Source organism: Amblyomma maculatum, chromosome 4 (assembly GCF_055883805.1).
Source record: "Amblyomma maculatum isolate TAMU_Amacu chromosome 4, ASM5588380v1, whole genome shotgun sequence".
NCBI classification, from domain to species: Eukaryota; Metazoa; Arthropoda; class Arachnida; order Ixodida; family Ixodidae; genus Amblyomma; species Amblyomma maculatum.
Window position 1 is genome coordinate 48,469,171 of NC_139347.1, and position 26,542 is coordinate 48,495,712.

At 43.5% G+C, this 26,542-nt stretch overlaps 1 protein-coding gene across 2 annotated transcripts in view; it reads left to right on the top strand.

Moving 5' to 3' along the window:
• The window catches only part of LOC146190947 (serine/threonine-protein kinase DCLK1), a 55,595-nt gene that overhangs the window by 24,588 nt on the left and 4,465 nt on the right, over positions 1-26,542 (top strand). For both annotated transcript variants that reach the window (XM_084601337.1, XM_084601336.1), the window contains exons 5-16: positions 517-613; positions 1,425-1,508; positions 4,660-4,736; positions 9,993-10,084; positions 10,800-10,857; positions 12,652-12,771; positions 15,890-16,167; positions 16,840-16,917; positions 17,781-17,877; positions 20,935-21,021; positions 22,304-22,411; positions 24,892-24,945. In XM_084601337.1, coding sequence (XP_084457463.1) covers positions 517-613; positions 1,425-1,508; positions 4,660-4,736; positions 9,993-10,084; positions 10,800-10,857; positions 12,652-12,771; positions 15,890-16,167; positions 16,840-16,917; positions 17,781-17,877; positions 20,935-21,021; positions 22,304-22,411; positions 24,892-24,897 — 1,182 coding nt within the window. In that variant the 3' untranslated portion in view covers positions 24,898-24,945. The remainder of the gene's footprint in view (positions 1-516; positions 614-1,424; positions 1,509-4,659; positions 4,737-9,992; positions 10,085-10,799; positions 10,858-12,651; positions 12,772-15,889; positions 16,168-16,839; positions 16,918-17,780; positions 17,878-20,934; positions 21,022-22,303; positions 22,412-24,891; positions 24,946-26,542) is intronic.

Here is a 26,542-nt window from a genome sequence, read left to right on the forward strand (position 1 = left end):
TTTTTGTACGAGGTGTGTGTGCGAGATCTGTCATATTCTTCAAGATGTCTTCTTGTCTAGTGTTCCTGCCATCGGCAATTCTACGTGCGTGCCAAGGAACGTCATGCGATAGGAGCAAGGGTGTACCATCCATACTCACGCTTGCTGGAGAAAGTGTGATAGATACTGCACTTTTCCTTTTCTGTAAACCAATTATAATTATATGAGCCACTGCAACGAACGCTGATAAAAGGCAAATGATAGAAGAAAAAGTGTAGGCTTCCACCATTCTCCTCTTAGAAGTCATATAAGAGACCCTCTAATATTTTTTTTTTTCCTAACTGTGGGCAAGGAACCTTGAGGAACACCCTGCATTTTCAAGCAACAGGCACAAATCTGAATTTCTGTGTTTCGTTGCTGTTTGCATTTATAGTGGGTGAACAAGGCGACTTTGTTGCAGTTCATTGATAGCAGCATATGTTTGTCAGTGACATCGTAAGGTGAACTTTGAAGCAAACTGCCTGAAATTTTTTTCAGGTGACTAGTTTGGCCGACTTCTTTGGGCTGGATGACATCTTCATTGCATATGGCGTTGAGAAGCATTCTCACGATGACTTTGATCTGGACTCGGAAGGTTTGTACCTGCGTTCTTTTCTCCTTTCAGTTCTTCCTGTTTTCTCCATGTGGAAGTGAGCAGTGAAAATGCACATCAGTTTCAGAATGGCAAGAGGCCTTTTGATATAATGCACTTATCAGCGTTCAACACAGAATGGAGCTGGGCTCAGCACTCTGCTATATATGGCTGAATACTGCAATGTGCACGCAGCGATCATTCTCATGCCTACCATTTTGTGCACATCTGATCTTGTATGAGCAACAATGTGCCACAGAATTCAGGGTTGAGGAATGGTATTGGGACGATCTCTTGGTTTGCTGATCATACCTCCACATGACCCTTTTCAGAAGCCTGTTGCAGTCGCTCCAAAGTGCTGAATTTTCAGCCAACGGGGCGCTGCTGACCTACCTTGTTATAGCTCTCCTGTAGGGCACTGCGAATGTTGAATCACAATAAGCAGTTTCGGTTAGGCAGAACTGTAGTTTGAATTACCTGACTGCAGAATACATAATGAAGCTGGTCAGGCAAAATGTTTACATTTATATTATATAACCGAAAGTGTAGATAATCCAAGTTAGAATTCTCAGGTACTGCAATCATTTGAATTTATTTCAGTGCTCTGGCATGTCTGTGTTTGTCCATAAAGCAGCTGCTTGATTATTTGGCGTTAATTTTGCCTGGTAGACTGTAATTGCATATTTTGATGCCAAAAAGTATTTCTCTTAGGTTTGGAGGAGCAGAATGAAAGAGAAGCACATCCTCACTGAGTCAGTGTGCTCTCAATTTCTTGCACCCCTTCCCTCCCCCATCTCACTTTCAATCACTGCAGAGTGCAAGCACCTCAATGGCTCAATGCGAGTGCGCCGGGAGCAGCGTTTCTCGTGTGGTCGACCAATGTCCCCCATTTCAGATGGTAAGCCTTATTAAGCTGGAATAATTTTTTTCGTATTCCAGCACGAGTAATCGTTAGCACAAAATATTGAGGCTCGTTTCTAAATGATTGAAACACAGTAGACTGCATTTGAGGTGAACTTGAAGGGACCAGAGAATTCTTTTTCTCTGCTTTAATAGAAGTGCCCCTGATGCGATACGAGAGCATGCTAGGTGTGCTCAAATATATCCTGCATGAAAGCGATCAAATAGCCTCCCAAAGAGAGGCTAATGGCAAATGGTGCATTTTGAGCACTATGCATGAAGAGAGCTGAAGCAGAGAGCATGGCATTAGTCCTAGTTGGTGTTTTATTTTCAGCCGCCTCATCTTTCTCGCAGTATCCCCAGTGGCTGCTTTTTTTTCTCTGATTTTTGTTCTTCCTCTTGCTCCAAGGGCTCAGAATGTGCCTAGCAAGGCATCCATTATTCCTCTTGCTGCTCCCGCAGCATATCTGTTACCCACCCCAGGAGAAGGCGCACCATATGCCTTTCCATATACCCCAGGCAGGGTACATAGCACAGATATCTGGACATCTCTGCGCTATGATGACACGTGTTGCGACATCGTCTGTTGAAAATGGGGCACCGGAGTTTGTAAAGTCAGCAAGTGGGCGCACTTTGCGCCTTTTAGTCTAAGAGGCAGCGCCACGCATAACACATGCGTGATGGCGAGATCCGGCCTACACAGACACTGTGTAGGCAGTGTCATTAAGGCTTTCCCACTTTGGCAGGAAAGCCTCCATGAAAGTGCATTTCTGCTAGACAGCCTTCCCGCTGATTATTTGTGATGATACACAAGAGCCATCTTGTGGTAATTCACTTTCTTGGGGAACCCTGCGGCACCAGCAAGTAGAGCAAATCTGAATTTTATAGAGAGGTTTGACATCATACATGAAGCGGCTGAATTTATAAAGTGGTTAGAGCATTACATACAATGTGATTAAAAGGTCGCTACATTACTCAAACATCATCAGGACATGTAATTATATAAAGTCAACAAATTGCACTGAAACGAAAATTTAGGTTGAGATGGGAGTTGACCCTAGGACCATTGGATCCCGAATCAGATATTACACCTAGGCGACACAGACATTCGTATGGCTTGATGGTTAAAGCGGGACTTTATGTTTGTGTTGTGTGGCCTTTCACATAACGTGGTAGCTTACGACCGTATGCTAATGAACTTGTGCAGGATTACAGAGGTGCCAATTTAGGGAATAATAATCAGGCGAGTACCAAAGTGCATATCACCTGAGGGGGTAAGTGTATGCGAACGAGGCTCCACAAGCGAGACGGAAGCTCCGGAAGGGAGCCATTAACACTGTCTCATCCTTAATGGTGGAGCTTAAGTAGCCCCTTAATGTTTTTTTTTTTTCTTTTTTCTCTCTCTTGACAGTGCCACGTAGACACTCCATAAGTGTCGTTACGTGGAAACTCGATATAGTTCATAATCGCTATAAAAGTTCACCTTAACCGAAGGACACGTTGAGCAGTTCATCTTAACTGGATTCTTTTCTTTTTTTTTCTTAGGCCCTATGGGAAAATAAACAGTGGTCTCACGTTGGTGATCTTACCTAAGAATTACTCTTAACCCAGTTCTCTTAATGGGAGTCTACTACAATAATGTTACCGAGCTGCTGGTGCTCTATGCAGGGGTTTTTGAACTGGGTTCAGGGGTTAATGGAAGTCTACTACAATAATGTTACCGAGCTGCTGGTGCTCTATGCAGGGGTTTTTGAACTGGGTTCAGGGGTCCTGTGGATGGCTTTTGTGTATGCCGTCAGAACCCATACTTGCCAGTCCTTTGTTTCTGGTGCACCTCTCTCAAGGGCGTGCAGAGCGGGCATAATTATAGTAAAACTTAATTTTAGTTGTTGGATACCCCTGGCTCTCTCCTCGATGGCGCTCTGTCAGCACCATCCACAGCACAGACCTTGGCAGCGCGATAGTCACAGCAGGGCGTGCATATGCAAAACCTCCAACTTCAGTGGCCCACTTAACGAACTTGGCTGCATGCCAGGACATTGCTGCAGCAGTGTACAGTTTTGGCCCTAATAATATGGACCACACCTTGGGTACCAAACTTTTCCTGCACCTTGATGATGTAGTGAATATTTTGAAGCACTTTATACAGTAGAACCTCGATTATGCATCCTCCCCACTCTTCACGTGTAAATAGACTCAGTACTTCCCTCACAGGATTGAGGATGACCTTTGTAGAGTGTCAGTCCAAGAATTGTGTTAGGTACAGAGCAGTGGTGATGAGCTCGTACTATTAGTATTACAAGATGCTAAATGCTATACCCCTGGACAGGTTTTTGTGGCTAGACAGGAAAGGGAAAGAGACTGGCTCTCGTTCCCATGCCGAGGGCCTCGGCCTAGCTCAGCCTAAAAGACTCTGCACCATCTTTCCAATTTCCCCTCCTCTGCACCCTACCTCGAGAAAGGCCTGTCTTCTTCCTTTTTCTGCCTACTGCTTGTGGCAAAGCCATAAAAGGTCGTCTGTTGGTATAGTACCAGTTTGTTTTGTGGTTTGTAACATGACTAGCAGGTCGTGCAAGCGACTATCTGAAGGTCTTTAAACGTTCACTACAGCAGTAGTTTTAGAAGCTCTAAGCCTTGTGTGTTGCCACTTTCTTAGAAGGGCCAACAGATGGTACTAATGACCTGAACTTCTCTTTCTTTGAAAAACCTTAACTGCACCAGCACTTCATCTCATGGCTCAGTATTCATGGTCACACGGTGTGAATACATGAGTGGTGCACTGGTTATCTGCAATGCAGCAAACGTTTTAATGTTCTCAGTTTTCACAGAGTGAATTTCGAGGTATTCAAGTTTTCTCAGGAAAGTTTTTGCAGATTAAAGTATTGTGCACACCACCTTTATTAGCATTTATTGTGCATCTAGAAACCTTTACACATGAGCAATATTTTGAGGTATGTGGGATCTGGTTAACAAGGATTAAGAGTATATACTTGCTATACTACACGGCACATGAGCTCTGTTCGAGGGTGCTTTTTGCACCCTGTACTTAGTAGCCTTATTTTTATTGCTGCTTGCTAGTTTCGTGTAGCAAATAGCACCTAGGCAACCAGTGTGACAAGTGGGCAATATTTGGCCTCTTATGTTCACAGTGTCTTCAAATCTGAGCTTCCAGAGCAGCCACTCCATATCGCCCAAGGCATCCAAAAAGTTTCATCTTGTAAACCATGTGAGTTGCGGAGGACCAAGGGAGTTGGGAATCCATGCATGCTATGATCCCTTAATAATGAATTTCTCACTAATTTAAGGCCAAGGGGGCCTGTATTCTCTTTTTTTTTTTTTTTTATCTGGAAATTTCATGGGAAAAGGGGACTTGTGGAAAGAAGAGTACTAACTAAGCACAGTGATGGGGTGACGTGCATGATATGCGGGGTGTCCAAAACACATTTTGCAATGCATGTACATGGCCCTAGAAGCCGGTTGATTTTTGTGTACTGAAAGCTGCCACATGCTTGAGCTGTGGCATGCAGCTGAAGCATATTGGCTGGTTATTTTATTTGGCCTAAATGTTGCATGCACCTCTGCATTCAAATTTTTTTATATATTCTTGCATTGAAGTACAGTGGAATCTTGTTGACATGATTTTCACGGGCATTGAAAATAGAAACGCTTTATTGAAAAACTGTAATATCCAAAGAAGCTCTAAACTGTCGTGAATGAATACTTGGCATGAAACTTGCTTTTATTACAGCACTTTGAAATCATCTATCACTTTGCACCAGACGTTTTCTTCTCAGAGTCCAGAAGAAAGCTTTTCTGAACTCCACATCTTTGACGTAGCTTTTTATTTTTCTAAAATTTGGTTCTCTGCCAATTTTGCCGAGAGCAGAAATTGATTCAAAATATGCACGTTGAGGTTTTATCATTGCATAGCATCTTTTATCATTGCACGGCCTCGCGTCGAGCTTATTGTCTCAAGGAGGTGGCCTAATCAGGGCGCGAGACTGACACGGGAAGAACAGAACAGATGTAGTGGCTGGCAACAATTCTCCGAAGAGCTCCCTTCGTAAGAGGGTCAGCAGCATGACGGCCAGCTATTCCCTTTAAACTAGAAACCCCCACAGGGGGTCTCTAGCTATCAAAACAGCATTGGCTGCCACGTGTTTCGTGTTGCTCCGAAAGCACAATCCCCACAAGCATCACTGTTACTGGGACTATTATCACCTCCTACTAGAACTTGCTCATCACCTCTTAAAGCGAGATTCAAAACTACATGGGCTTTTTATATATTTTCCCGGTATTATTATCCAAACCCGCGTAGAAATACGACCATATTTGTCATACAAAAATTCATTACCTCTACAGAGTATCCTATTCACATCATAGGCTTGCTCGTTAACAACGAAGGGATCAACGGGGCAGCTATCTCTAAGCTCTGCACAATGTGTCAACAAGCCAGTAGAATGATCTCGCGCTTTGTGACCAAGAACAGTGGCACGAAAGAGGATGACACCCTTCGACTGATTCGAGCCTTTATTATCAGCTGCATAACCTTCTTAAGCCTATGCCTCGAGCTACGGAAGTACGACCTCAAACATCTCAGCATCGCACTTCACATCGCCTACAGTCCAGCACAGGGGGTTACCCCTCACCGCGTCCACTTACTGGCTTTTTAAACTTGGCATCCACGACACCTTTGATGAAGTCAGAGAGGCTCACCTTATAACACAAACTTTCCGCTTCTCTGGTGCTGCCAACCGACATCAAGTACATTCGATTCATGATATATTGAGCTCAAAAGGGATCGTGAAATATAGTTTGATATATCTAAAATTCGATACATATATTTCAACAGATGAGCCCCGCTGCAACACAGAAGCGTGAATACGGTGTACCTACGCTAGCCGCGTGCTTCCTGCAGCATGTGCTGCCTTGTTTTGGCGACCCACGAGCCGCACATGGGCGCCCTAACAGCTACACGGTGGGCAAGCATCGAGGCACCCTAGCAACTTGCATGCCAAGTGTAACCCCGCACCAGGTGTCTAAATAGAAAGGTTCATTTGGCGTACCTCCACATGCCGCTCTGTGGATGCGAGCGCGTGCTCTAAATAGTTGGTAGGCACAGATTGGATTGGCGAAGCTTGCACTGCTCGCATCTCGCGCCGCCATGGCACGAGCGTTGTTGTGGTTGCGGTTCATAACAAACCTGCTGCAGCCACTGTTTTGGGAAAAAGCCGCTGTTGATAATGGAAGGTCTTATCCTATTACTGGTGCACTAAAAACGCAATAATAACTCAGTTAAGTAGTGTAGAACCCGTTTATTCGTCGAATTCTGTAGGCGCACACACACGCCAACGCTGCCGCATGCCTTCAGTCAGCAAGGCTGGCTTTGGTGCACGACAGCCAGTGTATTGAACGCTGGCTTCTCTGCATAGCGGCAGTGTCGCATTGAATACAAGCATGCCAGACCAAAGGGCACTTTTATTTCATCTCCACGCTTACCTTGTCAAGCAATTTTATAGTGCTAATGCCTCCAGCAGGGGTCCAAGGTTGCGCAGCAAACCTTGCTCCATACATGAAAAGCTATCATGGAGGCCCCATTGGGAAACGTGCCCCTTGCCGAGACAACATGCGGTTCAGATATTTCGCTGAACAAGAATTTGATGAATTCGAACACCGCTCCTATACTTTTTCATGGGATTTTTAAGACGATATTCTGGGAGTTTGATATAAGCAATAATTCGATATATCCGGATTTGACTGTACTTCAATAGGTCGGCATCAGTCCTACCCAGCACCATGTAGAAAAAACAGGACATAATCCACCAATGGAGGGCCAAATTCCATACCATGCCCCTACCATGCATGCACCCTGAATACTATCGGCACATCACAAGGCACATAGAAAATTATGTATTAAGGAGTACAGTCGTGGTTTTTAATCTTTTTGTGGCAATTACAACTGCCGCAGTGTCGGAGTATGCGAATGTATATTTCTTCGTTAAGCCATTATGTTCTGTGAACAATGATTGTTGCTAACGAGGCCATCAGCTTGTATGAAATACTGCCCCTCCGGCTATGGAGCAATGGCGAGAACATGTCGCATTTTCGTTCCCCATCTCGCACCAGACTGCGACAGAAGAGGAGACGCGCCATCCGTTAAAAAGAAATTGATGGCTTCTCATTTGATTCCCCAAACATGCATGTTTGTGAGAAACATTCTGACGCTTTGGACATTATCCAGCTCAATATGTTAGTAGTGAACATGGAACATTTGTCTCTGCAGCATGAACTGCCCAGGTTGAAGCTTGCCTCGAATCCATCAGCATGCAACTTTATTACTTTGTGGCGCGAGGGGGGGTCTATATTATCTCTGAAACATCGCAGCCACGAGCAAGTGCTTTCATATTATTCTTGATTTTTGTATGTAGCTGGTTTCAGTGTGTTATTCCAAAGGTGCCTTGCCAACTTTGAGTTGAACAGCTTCGAATTGAACAGGACTGAAAGCAGCAGACGTCCTGTTCTTCGACGATCGCTGAGCACCTTGTTGCTATTGCCACTGCCGATCATAAGCATTTTGTGTGCCTAGCCCAATAAACTGTTTCTTTTGAAAGCCCCTCTTGCTGTCTTCTCGACTCATAGTTATGTCACAATATGTGAATAAAGCTTCATTCTCTACAAGGCATTTGCTTTTTTTTTTTTTTCTTTTTGTGCATGTACACCACCGCTGACAGTGCCAACATGGCTGCTATGTTACGAAAAATAATAATTTACATCCCTGTTGTAAAGACTGCAGTACAGTGCCGAAATATGTACCTGTGCACAATCAAATCCTGGCCACAGCTGCCACTTTGGTGCTGTACAATGTCTGTACAATGTCAGTGCACATTAAAGAACACCAGGTGGTAGACATTTTTGGAGCCCTCCACTACGCCGTCTCTCATAACCTGAGTTGCTTTAGGACGTTAAACCCCATAAATCCATCCAAACCAACAAATAGTGGAGCCATGCTAACAAATGTTAAAGCGATGCCCACCAATATACACAACAATAAACTGGAGAGATAGCTGTTGTGCAAGGATCGCGAGTGAAATTGAGTTAACTGTGCTTCCGAAAGGTCGGAGCCTGTATGCTACACATAGCAGAAACGAGCTTGACAGTTTTACGCTTTTGTCGGGTATAGTCTCAAACGCTTCGCCGTGCATTAAGTGCTCCAATGAAATCTCCTGCTAGCTAGTTCTCGGCACACCACAAAATATGGTTGAACATGGCCTCAGGTTGAGCGAGTACCCAAGCAAGCAAGGTGAGCAGCTGAAGCGCAGTACAGCTTCAGTGAGTGCTGTCTGGTAGCACTGCCATTGTTTTACCGTGCAGTGGTCTGCGGTCACTAGCCCACTGTAGGTTAATGGGCACACCCCGCCATTCGGCAATATTTTACTGTACCGTTATAAGCATGACAAATCTGCACACACCAGCCAAGCTCGCCAATCTGTGGGGCATTCCTAGCACCTGCTTCTGTCGTCGAACCAAACTTTGACAGGAATTTCATAACCGTTAGAAGCATTGAAGGACTCTGCTAAGGGTTATAAATTCATAGATCACACACATGGAGGAAGTAGCGATCACGTTAGCTGCAACACATGCATTATTACCGGCTCCCAAACCATCTACAGAAACTACATGAGATACAGGGTATCTCCGCTGGCCTGCAAAACAAATCAGAGGAGTGTCGCCTGTACGTTTACAAACCATGTCCTACAAAGCCGAGCAAGACTGCGTGCAATTAGCTCACAGTCTTTCTCAGCACAGTGCAAGTTTTGTGGCAGATAGATCTTTACCACATGGTATAGGCTTGCCTAGAAAACCAAGCCATACCCCGTAAAGGAAATCTAGCACGGGCAGTTCTAACCTTGCAGCACAAAGATCTTTGGACAAAGCAGCACAAAGATCTTGCACAAAGATGCAAGAGCTCGAGAAATAGCTACAGCCAATGGATTCCCGGACTGAGGACCCAGCCAACCTTGCCGCTAACTTCCTGATCCATTTTCCCTTAAATGTTTTTTACTATACTACCACTCTATAGAATGCTGGCTGGAAATGAAAAAGAAATGTATTTTGCCAAAAAAACATATCAAACACAATCATACCAACGAGATTTCACTGTCACATAATTTTGAGGGTCGCGAAATGTCAGGTGAAGTGAACTCCCACAAATAAGATTCCACTGTATGTTGACACTGACAGGCCCTGTTGCTGAGACCTTGGTTGATGCCACCACCTTGTGTCATGCAGGAGGCTGGGCTCTTGTTGGTTTACAGCTGGAAAGGTTGCAACTGTAATAGCGGCAGAGTTCGTGTGTGGTGTTAATTTTTTGTGCTGTGGCTGTGGTACTCTTTTTTTTCTCACAGCTGGCAAATATAACTGCAAAAACACACATCGCTGGGCTGGTTTGGCTTGGCATTTATTTTCACCCCCATTGTCCTAGGTGGCGCTGCCGGAGACAGTAGGACGACTTTATTCTGTGATGGAGATGCTGGGCGATGGCAACTTTGCACGTGTCTACCAGTGTGTATCCAGGTAAGACGTGACCCTCTTCTTAAAGGGCATTGATAATTTTTGCCTGCTTGAGATAAGAGCCTGCTTATATATTAATTTGTATGCCACTTCCACTTGTGGCGAAGCAATCTCATTGCTAGAGCAGACCAATGTATATCCGTCTGGGCAGAGATAACAGGGCAGGTTATTGCTTCTTGTGGTAGAGGGCATCATCATTTTGCCCTTCCAGCAATACTTAGCCTAGCACCATCACAGGAACAGTAGCAAGGTTTTATTTATCCTAAAAGGGTCAGCAAAGTTTGCTGTCAAATTATCGCGAAAGGCACAGCAGAAAGGCACATCAGGTGCATCAAGTGCCATTTCTGTGAGCTGGCCAGACTGTCATTGTAGTCAGTTGAGTCCTTTGAGGGCCAGGTTTTTAACGTTGGTGACATGCGGACTCGAGGCACAGTGCCATTTTTTCCAAATGTAAAAGCAGCATACATATTTGCTTGAATTTGTTTCAAGTAGTATAAGTATGGTTGCCTTTGTCAAAACTGCTAGCTTTTAGAAAGAGGTATTTGAAACATCGTCGGCTTGTCAGTCAGATTAAAATAAGAGCAATTCCTTCTTGGTTTTGCTAGTGAGGGTCCACAGTTATTCTGGTCAGCATCTGTTTCTGTTAATATCGTAAGTGTGATTAATCAAAGCTGCTGCTTAGTTCTTGCCTGGTTTCCACATTACTTTTTTGCTGCAGGGAATCTGGTGTTGAGTATGCTCTGAAAATCATCGACAAAGATAAATGCAGAGGCAAGGCAAGTACTTTCAGCAGTTCTACTTTGGCTTGAAAACGTGGTTCTTTTTGCAATGCCCAGGAGGTGTTCAATATTGGTAAAAATGAGTCATTTGTTCTGTATATGGTGTACAGGGTTTTTTTATGACCTGAAATACAATTTCCTTTATGGTTGCGTGATATGTAGTTGGAGCTTTGCCATGCTAGAGCTTGAAGCCTGCCGACAGCTCTCGTCAGTCAGAACCAAGGTCATGGGCTGTTTATAATGAGTGCTGTCACTTTATCATGTGTGGCTCTGATTTCATTTTGTACAAATGTTCACTGAGTTCTGTAGCTGTTGCCATCAGCCATAGAGTTATGGATCCCAACCTTCTGTCTGTAATTCAGTGCCAAAAACTTGCATTTCCTAAAGGCTGTAAGCTTTATTACTGAGAGCAACTTATTTTCTCGGTTTAGTACAATAAATCTGACCGTATTCTACTCGTACACTCGGTAATTGTATACTGTATTTACCCGATTCTCTTTTTCTCAAAAGTCGAGCCTAAAAATGATATGCAAGTTACATTTGGACACACAGTTAAAAGAAAACTACAAACAACCCCAGCATGATTACCATCATAGTATGCCAGTTCAGTCTTCCTACATCTTCTCCAACCCCGGGTTTGGCATATGATAGCTTCGGCTACTTAAGCACCATAACGCCCAACACACAATATAACAACAATGCTGCCGGTTGTCATGTTTGGCGTCTTGAAGACTTTAGGCCAAACTATGCATATTCCTTCATGTGGTTTGACCTATCTTTTACAAATATATATATATAACAATCCAAATTTGTGTGTTGAGCCATGGATTGTGTGCGCTCATTGTTAGTGCTTGCTCCTGCCAGGATTCACGATGGAGCTTCGTGTGTCAGAACAAAAAGAAAGTTTTAAAATGTGAAGTCCTATTAAAATTAATTGCGCTGATGAAAGTTCGTTATTTGCTGCCCTGCTCGCTGTGGCAGTCACTTTCTCGGACAAGTTGTCGATTGCATGAAAGAAAACTTCCGAAGCGTGTCATGCTGAAATTTGAAACCACAGGACCATTTGCAGTTCGGTTTGCTATTTACCAACCTAGTCAGCCAGGTCACCACACACAAGGTCATTTGCATCCAACTGCTGTCCTGGCTGTGGCATTGTAATGCCGCCGTGACAACGCGGAATAGCCGTCACGAAAGTGATGAGAAGTAACGTAGATCAGGTACAAATACTGCTTTAATTTTCTGTGCAAATTGTGCTTTTTACATCTTCACATGAAAATATAATGTGTGTTTAGTATCAGGGTGCAATGAAATTTGGTTTGGCACTCATGGTTCTGAAACTCGTTGCCCAAAGTTGCCTGCACGTCATTACTTATCAATTCATTTACTGTAGATTGTTGTGCATTGTCTATTTCTTTGCTTGAAACCACAGTCGTCTGCACAGTTACATCATCTCACAGCACCAGGAAATTTTTTGCATCATTTATGCATAGGGGTGAAGTATGTAGCACAAGAATTTGGGGAAAAATCTTGCAGGGCTACAAAATAGTTCCAAGCAGAATCCTTGATCTTGATGCTGGCGATTTCACCTTGTGTCGTGCATGGCCAGACCGGATAAATGCTATTGCCGAGAAGTTTCTGCAGTATCAAATGTTCATTCGTTGCCTTCTGGCTAGCGTGGTAGCCAGTGGTGGGAGTTTTGATGGTTAGGAAAGGGAATGGTCAAAGAGGTCACGAAACTAGCTCTCTGTGGTAGTAATCACACTGTGCTGCACACTGTATGGCTGCACACAGGAGCAGATGATTGCCAACGAGGTAGCCATCCTGCGGAGGGTGCAACACCCGAACGTGGTGCGGCTGGTCGAGGAGTTTGACTTTGACACCGAGCTCTACCTGGTCATGGAACTTGTCAAGGTAAGTTCCCACAACTCTGGCAGGTTGTTTTTCTCCGCATCCATTACACTGGCTAACTCTGGCAAGATTAAGGCCCATAAAAATACATATAGACAGAAATATTAAAGCAATAGCCTCATAGGGCTTGTTACGGAAAAAAAATACAGCATCGGTGTCGCCGTCTTGAGTGAAAAATCACGGGTATGGCGCTGGTGGGTGGTAACTGGCAGCTGACATGGCCTTGCTCTGATTCTTCTATGGTTTGTGCGACTTAACGAGACCACATGATATCAGAATACTGAGAAGAGCTGCCAGTTCAGGTTGCTCATTTACTTTTCAAACTAGTGTTCCAATTTTTTACTACACCTATGAAGGCCACTTCTTCAGTCATGTCTCGTGAGTATATCACGGAACAATAAAGTATGGAATTTATGTAATTTGAAGGCAATAAATTTCTAAAGTGTAACGATAAGATTGTATTGGGATGCCGCACACTGCACTGGATATGGTGAGGCACTGAACGGTCTTGAATTTGATATTTAGCAGTGATATTTTGATGCATTCTTGACCGGTAAGTGTGAACAGTAGTATGCCAGGTATCCCAGCTAATTATAGTATATTCTTGGCAATACAAACACCATTTACTGTGCAGTTTTCACCGCAGTAATCTGTTTTGTGGTTTTTTTTACCTGCACACAAGTTGCAGTAACAGTGAAACTACATCTGAACACCCGGCAGTGTATGACAGCCCTGATGGTCACAACTCTACGAAATAGTTCTACACAAGAGCGGAGCACGCAAGTAGGAGTGGAACTAGTATATAACTGTAAAATCTCGTTGATATGATTATGCTTAATACATTTTTTTGGATAATACAACTTTTTTTTCGCGTCTGGTTGACGTTTTGTAGAGGAAATGCGTTTTTGTACAGCTAGTATGTTCATATTTTTGTGCGAGTTCAGATAATATGATCGCAAAAACATGAAAAATTTGCGTGTTTTCAAATTTTCCTCCAAGAGACAGCAAAAAAGTGCCAGCCAAAGCAGGCCGGGTGGGGTAGGATGGTAGCCACAGTAACAGTAACGCTCAGCACTCATGGCTGATGTTTCAATACTATTTGTCGCCTAATGAACCTCACATTCGACTTTTAGCATTGAGAACTTGCTTTCTTTTTTTATTTTTTTCCTTCAAATTTTTGGAAAAAGTGCCTCACTCTTGCATCCTCGCTGTCACATTCTGCAGTGCTGACCTTGGCAGCCTGCCAAGCTGCTGTGCACTTATAGTGCTTGCAGCATCTCTGTGCGATGATCTTTTGGTGAGATTCCTGTGACAGTGAAATCTCTTAGCAAAGTTGGCAAAGTGTCAAGTTTTAGAGGCTGCTCATTGAAGCTTTATCATCACACCTGGCAGAAAAGCTAAAGCAGCGACTCATTCTAGGCGTTTCAGAAAAGCTTGTTTCTGGACACTGAGAAACAAAAAATTCTAGAACAAAATGACAAGTTCTTCAAAAGGCGACAATAGAAGCAACTTCTGTGCCAAGTATGATCCACTCGTGACCTTTCGGGGCCTGCTTTGGATAACACGATTTTCGGATACGCTTTAATTTTCAGTTCTCGTGAAAATTCTAACAGCGAGGTTCTGCTGTGTACTGTTATGGTTGTGCGATGATTGTTCCAACGCTAGCTGTCATTGTTCTAATCTATTGCTTCAAATTAGCTTTTTTTTTTTTTCTTCACTGAAATGTATTTGTAAGAGCAAAAAAACGCAAACAGAAATGTAAAGTCTTTGCATATGTGACACGAGGCATTGCCACAAAATGCAAGAAAAAAAAAACATTTCAAGAGCTGATTGTTGGCATTTACTTCTGCCTGTACTTACCAGTATTCATAAGCATTTCTGCTCTTCTCAGACACAATTCTGCCTTGGCTAGATCACCTTACTTCCCATGTGGACTCAAAATGAGGTCAGCGCGCCTATCTCTAGCTAGAAATACTGCACTAATTGGCACAGGAGACTGCTCAGCAACTGCTGAGTGGTAAGCAGCATGTCGCATGGTGAACCAGCTGCATTAGGAAAATTTCAGAGCAAACCATCGCAAACAAAATTGAACAGCAATCACTGTAGCACACCCTTGTTGCCTGACACGCAACAATCTGAAGTCGCTTCGATTTGAAAGTTCAAAGTGCAGGCACTCTTGAGTGATTGGCGGAAACATCTCACTTGGAGTGAACTCAGTGAGGCTGGGAAAGAAGACTTAGGTGGTCCTATATGCCGTGTGGCTCTGGGGGAGCTGTTAGTCAAGAATGCCTAAGGAAATAAAGAAAGGAGTAAAGATTCAACTCGTACCCGAGCTCTCCTGCTTTTCCTTTCTCAGTGTTTCTTGCAGATCAAGGACGTAAATGTAAAACTGCTAGCCGTAGGGTTTCTTTAATACCTTTGTTCTTCGTGTCTGTGCAAACTCTGATGCTCCACGCTGCTCTTCCCGGCACTAGGACAGGTGGCAATTGGGAAACAATAGATTAGTAACTCCAGGTGGCTTCTGAGTGGCTACACGAGTGCTGGGATAGTTGTTGCTTATATGCTACTGTTCCTATCAGCGCTTGTCTCACTGACACTAATAAGGAATTCTGTGCACGTAAAGAAACACTCTGCTCCTCCTATCAGCAGCCTGCATTAATAGCAGTACTTAATTAAATTGTAATAATTATTTAATACATTAATTGTAGAAGCATGGCTTATGCCCGTTCTGGCTGCAGCTGCATTGCTACCTCTTTCTCGTAATCCGTCGAAAAGTCTGCTGCAAGAAAGCATCCAGGCAAATGGTGGAATGTTTGAAACTGATGTAAGCTGCAATTTCTTGCAATGTTTTATGAGCTGTGATTTGCACTGAATCGTTAAACATGGCAGGAAAGCGCTGAATGGTAGCAGACAACCGTATAGTGCCTATCCCTGCATTTGCATATTGCATCCATGAGTGCTCCCTATGTCCGTGAACATTCTTCTGATGCGTAGAATAAATTCGGAGGAGGCGTTCTTCGTGGCTACGCACAGGAAACAAAATATAGTACTAAACTGTGGCTTAGTTGGCAAACAAATTTCCTTTGCGTTGTGACACAGCAAGCCTCCTCCACGGTTGCAGGGTGGTGACCTGTTTGACGCCATAGCGGCAGTCTGCAAGTTTCCCGAGCACGAGGCAAGCCAGCTAGTGGGCCACCTGGCCAGCGCGCTGGCGCACCTGCATTCCCTGCGCGTGGTGCACCGTGATATCAAGCCCGAGAACCTACTGGTCGGGGCCCATGGGGCTCTCAAGCTGGCTGACTTTGGCCTGGCCACAGAGCTGCCCTGCGATGGCTCCCTGCTGTCGACTGTGTGCGGCACGCCCACTTACGTGGCCCCCGAGATTCTGGCCGAGACTGGGTGAGCAAGGTGCCAGCAAAGGGGCCTCGTGTTGGAGAGGACGGGTGCTTGGCTTGGGTAATGCTTCTAGAATAAATTCTGATTCTTGGACACTTAGCGCGCATGCACACCGGGGCTCTTCATAATGTTAATGCAGCACATGCAGCCTGTAACTGACTGCGAGTGGAGTGATGAAAACCGTTCACGAAGTAGTAAAGGATATTTACAAGACAAATGCCTGGCCAGAATTAACACATGACACGCACTAATTTGCATTCTCTGGTATCAGTTCTGTTTAGGGACAGGAGGTCTTTTGCAATGCCTGTTGATATAGATGAAGGATACAAGTGTGTTGATTTGAGATAGTGGATAAGAGTTTTCAGGCACTAAAGCCTTGGTGCAGTGATTTTCCTTTTTTTAATGACATGGGCGTTTAAAGAAATCCTTCACATCACTTGTGGGCTTTTTGTGTTTTTTTGGGCTCTAAGCTATGAACAGTTAGCTCAAAGTACTGCAGTGTTAAGCATGGCTGTGGATCAGCATGCCCAAGGCACTTTATGAGCAGGAACATATTCAAACGCAAACCATATTAAAAGGCAGAGCATGTCGGAACCTTGTCTCTGGCTTCATTCAAACAAACTAAAGGAGCAGTAATGGCTAAATGTATATTTCCTGTGCTTTATTTCTTTCCAGCTATTCACTTGAAGTTGACGTCTGGGCAATGGGCGTCATCACCTACATTCTTCTATGCGGCTTCCCTCCATTTGTCAGGTATGTCTAAAATTTTGAGCTGTACCCAGTAAAGTCATCCCAAAAAGAGCACATCGATAAAGGATTTTTTAAAGGAGAAACTCCAACCTGCGTCATAAACCTGTCGTGATGTCTTAGTCAATCCTCTCTCGCCTGTCCGCCCCCTGTAATACTGCACTAGTAAATGCAATGCGCTTGACCACAACTTTATGACAATAGATAGACTGCATTGGTTGGAGGTCTTTGCCAGTGAGTTTCGTGCAGTAAAGCCTCATTAGTTCAAACGCCAAGAGAGTGCAAGAAACACCCAATTTATCCGAATGTCAAATTATCAAATGCCTCCCCCACCACTGCCAAAGATCGTTTCACGTGAGTCAAATTTATTTGGTGGAAACCTGGGCAGCGTTGACCTTTCTTTGTAGACGTGAACTCTGATACAGCAATGCATTTTCACAGTTCCGTCAAAGGCTTCAATTCATCGGCACTTTTTGGGATGATCTGAGACAGGACAGCTCTCTCCACTTCTTGGCGCGAAATGTAAAATAACTATTGAACAGAGTGCAGCCATAGAACACATTTACTCCGCAGGGGGCAGCAGAAAATTAGGTGGGCGGGTGAGGTTAAGAAGTTCGCAGGGGTCAAGTGGATGCATCTAGCTCAGATTCAGGTTAATTGGAGAAATATGAAAGAGGCCTTCGCCCTGCAGTGGGTATATTTAGGCTGGTGATGATGATGACTCCAAAGCATGGGAAAGTTCATTGCCTCAGAATGCACTAAGTGGCCAACAAAGCACGCATTGACATTATGCTCGGTGAAAGCAAGGCATGAGTGCCCACCATAAGGTCACTTGAAATGCGATTGCTGTTTGTATTGCATCATTGCAGTCAAACCAACAACCAAGATGAACTGTTTGACCAAATTCTGAGTGGCCGGTTTGAGTTCATGGCTCCATACTGGGATGGAATTTCTGCATCCGCTCAGGTGAGTTGCCCAGCAATGTTTTCATTCTAGGCTAGTCGGATAGGAGCGCTTGTTTTTATGTCTTTTATTTCTTAAGTCGACAGGGACCTTACCAGCAATGGATAGTTGCAGGCAATAAATTTCACAAAGTGATTCATGGGAGTTCATGGGAAGAGGGTTCATGATAAGTGAATCCTCCTCTGAAATTATGGAGCCATAAAGCTTAGGGGCTCTCTATACAATTGAGGAGCTTTTCATTTTAGTCTCTCATGTAGTGGTGCTGCTTTGCATCTTTTCCATATGAGTAGTCGGTACTCGCGAAATCAGGGTGTAGGTGAGTCGTATGTGAAAGTACTGGAAGATACCTATCTATAACGGCTGCGCAACCATAATTCTGCATAAAGAAAGTAACAAAATTCCCGTAAAGAAAGTGTTAGGCAGGGAGACACAATCACCCCAGTACTATTCACAGCTTGCTTAAAGGAAGTATTCAGAGACCAGAAATGGGAGCAGTTAGGCATCAGGGTCGATGGATAATACCTCAGTAATCTGCGATTCACTGATGATGTCGCCTTACTAAGTAACTAAGGGAACGAATTGCAAAGAATGATCGATATTATAAGAAAAGCATAAATGTAGTCTTAAATACTAATGGGAAGACTAACGTAATCAACAGTCTCAGAAAGGAACGGCAATTTACAATAGGTAGCGAAGCACTGGAAGTGGTACGTGAAAATGTCTACTTAGGACAGGTAGTAACCGCAGATCCGGACCATGAAAGGGAAATAACTAGGGGAATAAGATTGGGATGGAGCGCATTTGGAAAGTACTTGCAGATTATGAATAGCAGCTTATCGGTATCACTCGAGAGGAAAGTATACAACAGTTGCATCTTACTTGTACTCATCTATAGGGCTGGAACTTGGAGGCTAGGAAAGGATAGGATAGGATAAACTTTATTGCTCTACTTTACAGATATTGCCGACAGAGTTCCTCCATCTTCTTTGCGTCAATGGCATGGCTCCGTCTCACAGGGTTGGCGCCCCTATTCCAGGGCACCACTGAGTTTTGCTGCTCGCTAGGCATAATCGACCAGTCCTCTTTGGAGGATTGAGTTGCCGCTGGAGAGTATACTCTCCCACTGTTCTGCACTTGGATTTTCTAGTTTGTGGAATTGTTCCTATCGCATTCCCAAGTGATGTGATATAGGGTGGGTATAGCACCGCACCATGGACAAACGTCCCTATATTGGTTCGGAAACATTTTGCTTAAAATTTGTAAATTAGGGAAGGTTTCAGTTTGCAGTTTCCGCCAGTAGACTGCTTCCTGTTGAGTTAAGATGTTGTGGGGAGGAGGGTATTTTATTCTCATCCCTTTATAATAATTTAGGATATTAGAATGCGTCGAGATTACCCTCATGAAGATATCCGGGTCCGCTTTGTGAAGCGCTCAGTTCGTGTGCTCGCGAACTACTTCGTCGGCCCTTTGGTTACCCTTAATTTCAGTGTGTACCGGTATCCAGAAAATAGTTTGTGTAATTGGCTCTTTATGTAGGCCCGTGCGAAGAAGAATTTGGAGCGCTTTGTGTCCTATTTTGTCAAAGATGAAGTTATACGTCATGCCTTTCTTGAATCTGTAAGAATTGTCAAGGGTTTGGTTGCCCGGTAGCCCTCCGCGGCCGCAAGAGCAACAGCCATTTCTTCTTCGGTTACCGTGCAGTACCATGCCGATTCGCTAGCGATTTCCTTGAGGCCCAAGCCTATCACTGTCGCTACGGCTTTGTATTTATCTGTTCACGTTGTTTTGTACGGATAACAAAAAGGTTTCAACTTAAGTTGAGGAAAACAGAGAGCTATGGAACAAAAATTGGTTGGTGTAACATTAAGACATATGAAGCGTGCTGAGTGGGTCAGAGAAGAGTATGTTTGAAATTTTGCTTCGTGCTTGAAAAATCGGCAACGAAGGCTCACCAAATGTTGCAACAGGCTTTTAAAGAGGATTCTATGAGCCACACACAAGTTTTCGAGGGGTTTGGGCATTTTAAACAAGGTGAGATGAGCATTGAAGACCATGCTCGTTCTGGGTGTCTTTCAAAATCTTGAAATGGTGAAAACGTTAAAAAATCTACCAAAAAATCAACAAAGATTGTCATTTCACAATCAAAAAAATTTCAGAAGAGATAGGCGTGAGTTAGAGCTTGGGCCAGCGAATTTTGACTGAGCAGTTGCAAATGAGACACGTTTCCTCTAAATTTGTTCCTCACCTTCTTGCATGGGATCAAAAAAACATTCAGTGGAATTTGAACTGGGACTTAAAAAAGGGATTGAAAGTGGTGCAGACTTTTTTTGACCAGAGTCACTACAGCTGATGAGAGTTGGTGTTACTGGTATGACCCAGAAACTATGCCAGTGGAAGACTCCAAACTCGCTCAAACCAAAAAGAGCAAGATTGGTGAAGTCGGATGCAAGGACGATGATCATTGTCTTGTTTTTTCTTTTTTTCTGATGTTCGTGAAATTGTGGATTGGGAACTTTTTCCCCCTGGCCAGACTATTAAGTAGCACTTTTATTTGGTAGTTTTAAAGTGTCTTCGAAAGAATGTGCAGAGGAAATGCCGAGAACTTTGACGGTCGGGTGACTGGTTCCTTCATCACAATGCCCTCACACTCACGGCCTTACGAGTGCCCACTATTTGGCCTCTAGCAGATGACCTGTCATTCCCCACCCTCTGTATTCACCAAACCTAGCCCCGTACAACTTACTTGTCTTTCGAACAATGAAGAAAAATCCAAAAGGGAAGTGTTTTGATGATGTGGAGGCGGTAAATACAGCTTTGCAAAGGGCACTGGACGATATTGAAGGTGAAGAGTTCCGGAGATACTCCAAACAGAGGGAAAAAAAGGCTTGACAAGTGCATCACATATAAGGGATAGTACTTTGAAGGTGACTGAAGGAATTTTGTAAAGCGGTTAATAAATATTTTACAAAAACTTTTTTGGGGGGAGTCCTCCAAATTGGCTGAAGAACTTATTTTTTTGCTTCCCTGTAACCTTTCGATGGCCATATTTTTACACTGCAGGACCTGATCAAGGGCATGCTGCAGGTGGACGTGACGCAACGCTTGACTGCCGTCCAAGTTTTGACACACCCGTGGCTGCTACAGCATGTGAGTCCTGAGCACCAGTCGCTGCTCCCTCCTCCTTTCAGACAGTGTAGTTTGAAGAAATAGCCTCTGTAGTTGTTAGAGCAAGGGACAGGGTCCACATGAAAATGCTGCACAATCTGAGCGTGTTATGATGGGGAGTCATGTATAATTCCATGCAATTTGCATGCAATAATGTAATAATGGGCGCATTTGCGCCCATAATATGGAAAGCTGGCATCTCTCAGAAGAGACTCATTCCAGCTTTCCTCAATGTGATCAAAACGCTCGTTGAGGTCCCGAAGGCCATGCTTAAAAAAAGTTTGAAGCTTTTATTTCTTGCCGAGAGTATACTTGTTCCTCTCCAGACAGGATTCTGACGAACCAAAGTTGCATAAATTGCTTTTTCAAACTAAATGTGCCACTTAGCTAAACTGCGCGTAATGAATCTGAATATAGTGAATTTCTCAATATTACGAAATTTTCAGTCATCGAAGCACGTGTGTTCAAGAACTTGGTGTAACGAAGTGAAGGTATTGCGATGGTCAACCTTGAACGAGCTCACCACGCCCACTATCTAGGTACTTAGTACTAGGTACTAGGTACTATCTAGGCTTCCCACCCCACTCGTAACAGTGTCTTGTAAAAAAGCTTAAAGAGCACTGCAGAATCTGCATTGGAGTAATGTGAAAGCACGGATACTGCTGCTAGTTGCTTCTGGTTGCTTCTAGTTGCTTAATTCACTTCTTGTTTGCCCATTTTAGTCTTTGGTCATTTCATATTGCGTGCCAATCCCTTCCTATGCCCTTTTTCAGCTCTACTACCGGTTGCGTGACCTCACATCCTTGACAACATTTCCATTAGGGCACCCCTTTCTCTCTTTCCACTTTTGTCCCCACCTTCCTTCCTTCTCTTATGGTATGGTTCAGGTGTCCATAGAACTTGTGGCAGATACTGCGCCTTTCCTTTTTGTGAACCAGTTATTCTAATTAATTAGCTTATTGGCCCAATTATTTTTTCGGACACAACCTTATGTCACCCTCTATCGATTGACACCACTCATTAACCTCTACCATTTCTCAATTACTCACAACTGCAGACCGTATTCTGCAGACATGGTCTGCGGACACTGCCTGAGGACATGGCCTGGGGACACGGTCTGCAGACAGAAATCTGTGAACATAGCGAAGTAATGCTATCGTATTAATAAATGTATGTTCTGTAACTTCTGTTGCAGCAGCCAATAGCGGCACAACAACTGGCTTGCATATTAGTTAGATGTGTGTGTCCGTTGCCCGTTTTTCAGAAAGATGCTGACAGCGGCAGGCAATCTGAGGCGTGGCAAGTGGACCTGTGTGTTGTAGAAGGGCCGCAGTCCAATATGGGCACCACAGGTGCCGTACCTTCAGCCATGGTCAGTCATCAAGTCCTTTTTTTTCTTTAGTTAGCCTAATTTTTGTGCTCAGCTTGCACTGTGCTGTTGTTTTACTGTTTTGCTTTATCGTAAGGATTAATTATATGGAGCCTGCCATGGTCCATTGTGAAGCCATGGTCCATAGAATTTGGCAGCTGCAAAGAAGGTACCATCCTGGCTCCTAGGATGCCAGAACACCCTCCAAAACACCCTCGAAGACAGAAATACAAAGTGAGAGAAGGTCATGCAGCAGTTTGGGAAGCATCATGCTAAGCAGTCGCCACCTTTCCATCGGAATTGTAATCAAGTGGCTGCTTTAGTCAAGTCTTTTAAAGGGACAGAACACTGGCCAAAATATGTCATGAGATTATGGTAGAGATTAAAAGACTTGTCTCATATAGTACAGATCGAGCACTACAACATCAAAGAAAAGAGGTTTTACATTTTTAATTTTCCATTGAAGATTGCATAAAAACAACTGAGGCGCTATCTAGCGGAGAAACCCTATTACTTTCGGTGTAGTACCCCACGTGACTACATGTCAGCAAAATATAGCTGATTTTCGTAAGTGCACACTGTTCTTTTTTCTTCTAGGAGTGCTTGTCATGATTTATTATATTTTGCACTCTCTACACTGCGTCCTTAAATAAAAACCACCCCTCCTTTTGCACCGCGAGAGGCATGCTTTCAGGTTTTGCCACTAGATGGCGTCACAGTGTTCGGAACTCCGTGAGTGAAGCGATGATTGTGCCCACAAAACTTTCGTCAACAAGGCATGCATTATTGTGCCATAACAGCCTTGAGTGTGAAACTGAAAAGGACGTTTCTCTAAGCAAAAAATGTCTAATTACTGTCTGAAAAGTGAAATTTATATTTGTTATCAGTACGTCTTTTTTGTCGACCACCAGTCGTCATCGCGGTCGCTGCTCATGATTTCCAGCATCGGACTACATAAAAAGGGGTGCATGCACTGATCGAAAAATTCTCAGTAAAAATTTTCTACTGCGTTTCTACCAAAACTGCTATGGAATCGAGCATTTTAGACATAAATTTTTCATTGCACCAAAAAAAAATTTGAGACTTAAATTCCAGTGTTCTGTCCCTTTAACTAAACCATAACCTAGTTTCTTCCTTTCATATAGATAGCCATTTCGCTATCAGCTCTTGACCTTTTCATTTGTATCCAGTTGAAAAATAAGTGTGTACCAAAAAAAAAAAAAGCCTATGGCATTCGCTTGTTTGGCAACTCAGAGAATATATGCTGCAAACAGGTATTGTTACATTCTGTTTAGGTCCTTTTTTACTCACACAAGCAGATTTTGAATGATAATGTCTTTCTTTCTTGTTTCCTTGTATCTTTCAGATAGTTTGGTTAGTAGTCCTGGTGATCTGCTCACATTCACCGTTTCAACTTCTAAAGTTGGCGCAGCACTTTTTCTTTTTTTATGTCAGTCTGACACACGTTCAGAACTAAAATGTTGTCATCCGAAATGCGCCATATTTCTGTCGCTGTGTCTTGTTCAATTGTGGATTCATTCCCGCTGTAGACTATGCATAGTGCTTTGACTCTGGATTCTGCTTAGGTATTACGTATAAAGTTCTACTTAAACAAGTCATGCGAAGGCACACTGTTATGCTCACGCTTTAATGAGCAAGTTATTGTAGGGCAAAGCTACAGTGTCCCAGTAGCATACTGAAACTGAGCTCAACATCACATATTTAATTTCACTTTGAGGCGTCCACGTTTTGGTGAAGGTGCGGAGGTCTGGCTTACTTTAAGTAGCGGAAGCTAAAGTGTTTGATTTTGGCATGCCTCGGAGTGGGTATCTTTGGATCATAAAAATAGGCTAATTTGAATAACTTTTACGTTGCTGGCCACCTGAACAGTGGTGGCACATTCGGTTTGCATATTATCAAATCACAGTTTAATTCTGACGTTGGCTCACTACTGATGTTTGTTTTCATTATAGCTTTTACTGGCATGCAATGATGCTGGATGTTTTCTACGCTGCACTGCTTATGTTGTCATAAACCAGTGATAGCATTGACCTTCCATTGCTAAAATTGCTGAAATGTTGCTGTCTTCTCTGCTGTGCTCGTTAGATGTATCATTGAAAACTGGAGTCATCGTGTGAGTGAAGAAAGCTTTTTTGCAAAAGTTTTAGGCTAAAACTTGGGCTTAAGACTATATCAGTAAGCCAGCTTTAAGCATGCAGATGGACACTTCGCCAGCACAACTTGGCTAATGGGCTTTTTGAAAGGACAAGACATGTTAAGTTATAATCGTCAGCTTTTGCTAGCCAGCTGGACTTTCATTTTGTATCTATGTACAAGATTTGCTTTGACCAGAGCAGATGACCATGCTTTTTGGGGGTATTTTTCTGCTTTCATACAACCGCAGGAAGTGGTCTGAAAACCTCAGGCTGCGTGCCTTTTGACCTTGATTGTCAAAGAGCGCTGGGCCCTTTTTTTAATTTCAGTCCTGACGCCACTGCTGGTCGGCATAAAGAAGACTGCGTGCTATGGACGTGCAGGTACAGGGTTGTCACATACCTTCATTGGCATCTTGCTTATTGCTGCTTCCGGAAATGGCCGCTTTCATGATGTGGGTCTTGAGGAGGAGGAGCTTTATCTAGGGTCCTACTTATATTTCCTTGCACACAAAGTGCGAACTGCTCCGATTAGGTATCCACTTAAATGAAATTTTTGACATTTAGTCGAAAAAGCTAAAACCTTGAAATGTAGTACAGTCAAATCTCGATATAATGAGTCCCGTGGGATGATGAAAAATCTGCGAATATAAGCCAGTAGTCCAACCTAGGTATGAAAATGACGTACCTTGGCAGTAGGCACGTGTGTAGGCATGCAAAACCTCAAATGAAACTGTTGCACTAACTCCAAAGCTGATTTATTTAAAGAAATCGATTACTTTCTTCTGCCGCATGCAGCAGACACGATCGCGCACTGCATTACATCATTACAGCACATACACCTTCCACTTTGTGGAACAACTCATCGCGTGTGTGATTGCATCGAGCGATGAAAGTACGGCCTTTGTCCCTGTGAAAAAAAAAAAAAAAAAGAGCAGCAGAGTTCAATATGACCTCATCTTCAATGCTCCCTGAAGTTTGAAAATTTTGTCTCGGTCTTTCAAAATGATTGCGGCGGTAGATGGGGCAATGCTAGCTATCTGTAGAGGCCGAATCGCTTTTTCCCTGCGTCGATTTCTTGCAGTGAAAGTAGCTGCGTTCATATCTTCTTGCCACTTCACTGGCTGATATCATCGCCAATCTCGCACAAACTTCGCAGTAAGTTAATCCGCGGGAAAAAAAAAATAAAATATGCCGTCCCACACGCACAAACGCACAAACCATAGAGTTAATGCTACTAGAACGAAAGCGATGGTGGCACTCTCATGTAAACCCTTATCACTCCTTTGCTAATCGTGTTTGTAGCCATGATGGTACCTCTGGATGGATGGATGGAATATAGGAGCGTCTCCTTTGAAACGGGATGGTAGCAGTTGCTATCATGCTCGTTTTTTCCCTATATCTTAATTATTGTTTTAGATCAGTTAACTATAACATCATTCTATTTACTGAATTTTTGTTTCTACATTACTAACATTATGTTACTTTTCTACTTTTTTAAGCTATCAATATTCCAATCGTTTTTTGCTAGCTTCCACCAGAGGTTCATTCACCCGGCCACTGGTACCTCTAAACCCCAGGGCCTCAGGAAAAGTGACTGTGCCTGCATTGACTTCCGGATGGATACCATCACATTCGAGTATAAGATGGTTAATTGTTGCTGTGGATTTACCACATACTGCTGGGAACAGCCAGCACCCTCTAGTTCTAGGTACAGCAGACGAAACGATACGAAACTATCGCAAGTACACTTTTATCTGCCTTTATATCAGTTAAATTTTATAACTGTAAGGAAATAAAATGTGATAACGTTTTTTGTGAACTTTAATACTTTATAGATCTACTTTTTAGAGTTCTTTGTGCAAGTAAACCAAAAATAATTAATAGGAGTACCATCATGGCGCTGCACGAGTGTAGCACAACCTCCTTGCCGCGCTTTACCTCCCTGGCACGAACGACCGACCCGCGTATGACACACAAC